Source organism: Macrobrachium nipponense, chromosome 16 (assembly GCF_015104395.2).
Source record: "Macrobrachium nipponense isolate FS-2020 chromosome 16, ASM1510439v2, whole genome shotgun sequence".
Classification (NCBI taxonomy): Eukaryota; Metazoa; Arthropoda; class Malacostraca; order Decapoda; family Palaemonidae; genus Macrobrachium; species Macrobrachium nipponense.
This window is the reverse complement of record NC_087209.1, coordinates 50,036,768-50,038,406: the sequence shown is the minus strand read 5'-3', so window position 1 is coordinate 50,038,406 and position 1,639 is coordinate 50,036,768. Positions and strand designations below refer to the sequence as shown.

Here is a 1,639-nt window from a genome sequence, read left to right as displayed (position 1 = left end):
GACGGAGGTGTGATAGGCAGGTAAGGGGGAGATTGTAGTCAGTTGTTTTTCACAACCCGAATTGACAAAATGGACCTCTGGTATCGTAAGGTTTGTAAAACGTTTTTTATTCTTATTTATGGGATGGGTTCAGTTGTGTGGCCAGATGTTCATCGAACTAGGATTAGTTTTGTTATAGCTGTATATTGTTTGTGTTCCTATGATTGCCTTCATGTTATTGTTTTAGTAGTCCCAATAATAATTGTTTTTTTGTTTTGTTTTTCTAGTTTATAATTTTGCATTGGTAAAGTTCTAGGTTTTATGATTCTGTAACCTAGCCTTGGTTTTAGTTCTCGAATTTATAAACTTGTAACCTAGCCTTGGTTTTAGTTCTCTGATTTATAATTTTGTTACGGAGTTTAGATAGTACTTCTTTATAATTATGCATTCATATTTGGTTAGTTCTCGAGACTTGCAGAACTTGCAAGCGTCTCGTTTCACTGCTGTCTATATGTGCTTCCAGTTTAATGACTATTAACTGAACCACTTCTAAACTAAAGGTTATGGAATTGTATTTGATAAGTACCTCTGTCAACTTTTGAATCTTGTTTCAAATTACTTATTCTAATTTATCTTTATCATCAGGGAGGTAAAGGGACCAAGGGCCTCTGGAAAGACACTGTTGTTGGGTCTTTTGCCATGAAGCTACTAGGTATGACTGTCGAAAATGGCAGAAAGGTTCTCCTTGGTGACAAGCAGCCTGCCGCTGCTGCCTCAGAGCTGTCCGTCAAAAATGCCGAAGGGGCCCCGCAGCGGGAACCTGCCTTCCTTAATCAGACAGAACCGAGGCCATTGCAGACTAACGCTAGGAGCGTTCCTCCGAAGTTGGAAGATAAAACGCCTGAAGTTTACATCGACGAACTAGGGCGGATGCATGGGAACATGGAGCCCCGCGTCAGGTACTGTAACGCCAGGCCGTCCATGGAAGACTTCGACCTTCCAGAAGAGTCGCTGGACCTTCTCAATGATTCATTGGAGGACGAGAACGATCCTCTGAAGGACGAGTCAGTCCGCGATCTCCAGGAAGCCATGGCAGACATAGACTTTCTCGCGACAGAGGAGGGTTTTCGGGAGTTCCAGAGGGCCATGATTGACCCGACGGTCCTCCTGTCTCGAAATATCACTGAAGAGGAGGAGGACCTCCTGGCGTCGTTCGACGTACTCGTCATCGACTCTGATTTTCCTGACGTGACTTTTGTCTACGACAAACACAAGGGGAAGATGGTCTACTGTGAATAACGGTGCCATACTCTGAGGTAGGGAGCTACTACCTTGGCTTCCCAGGAAAAAAAAAAAAATCAAAAAAAAAAAAAGCATAAAATTTAAAAAAGTGGTGACAGATATTTTAGCTTTAAATTTTCTTGCTAAGTGAATTAACTTTAATTTTTCTTGTTTTAGTATTTTAGTCTATAGATTTTTAATATTTTTTTTAAAAAATATTTTTAATAACTTTCATATTTCAATGTTTTGTTGCTTGCCATACTGCATATGGCATTTTCTTTTTAGAAAGTTTTAAACTTTTTATCTTTTTGTTCTATTGATAGTTAATTAGTTTTTTGTGTGCTTTGATTAGTGTTATACTATGGCGCCTTCGTAGAGA

General features: G+C 39.7%; 1 protein-coding gene across 1 annotated transcript; it reads left to right on the top strand.

Moving 5' to 3' along the window:
• On the top strand, positions 1–1,422 carry LOC135195682 (uncharacterized). The gene is made up of 2 exons (XM_064222073.1): positions 1–90; positions 625–1,422. Exons 1-2 carry the CDS (start codon positions 70–72, stop codon positions 1,276–1,278), a joined length of 675 nt encoding a protein of 224 aa, XP_064078143.1. The 5' UTR covers positions 1–69; the 3' UTR covers positions 1,279–1,422.
• The last annotated feature ends 217 nt before the right edge of the window (positions 1,423–1,639 follow it).

Excerpts from the sequence above, each read along its gene's own strand:
- LOC135195682 (XM_064222073.1), top strand. The coding sequence starts at position 70 with ATGGACCTCTGGTATCGTAAG. Across the intron at positions 91-624 it reads TGGACCTCTGGTATCGTAAG|GGAGGTAAAGGGACCAAGGG; the intron begins GTTTGTAAAACG and ends CTTTATCATCAG.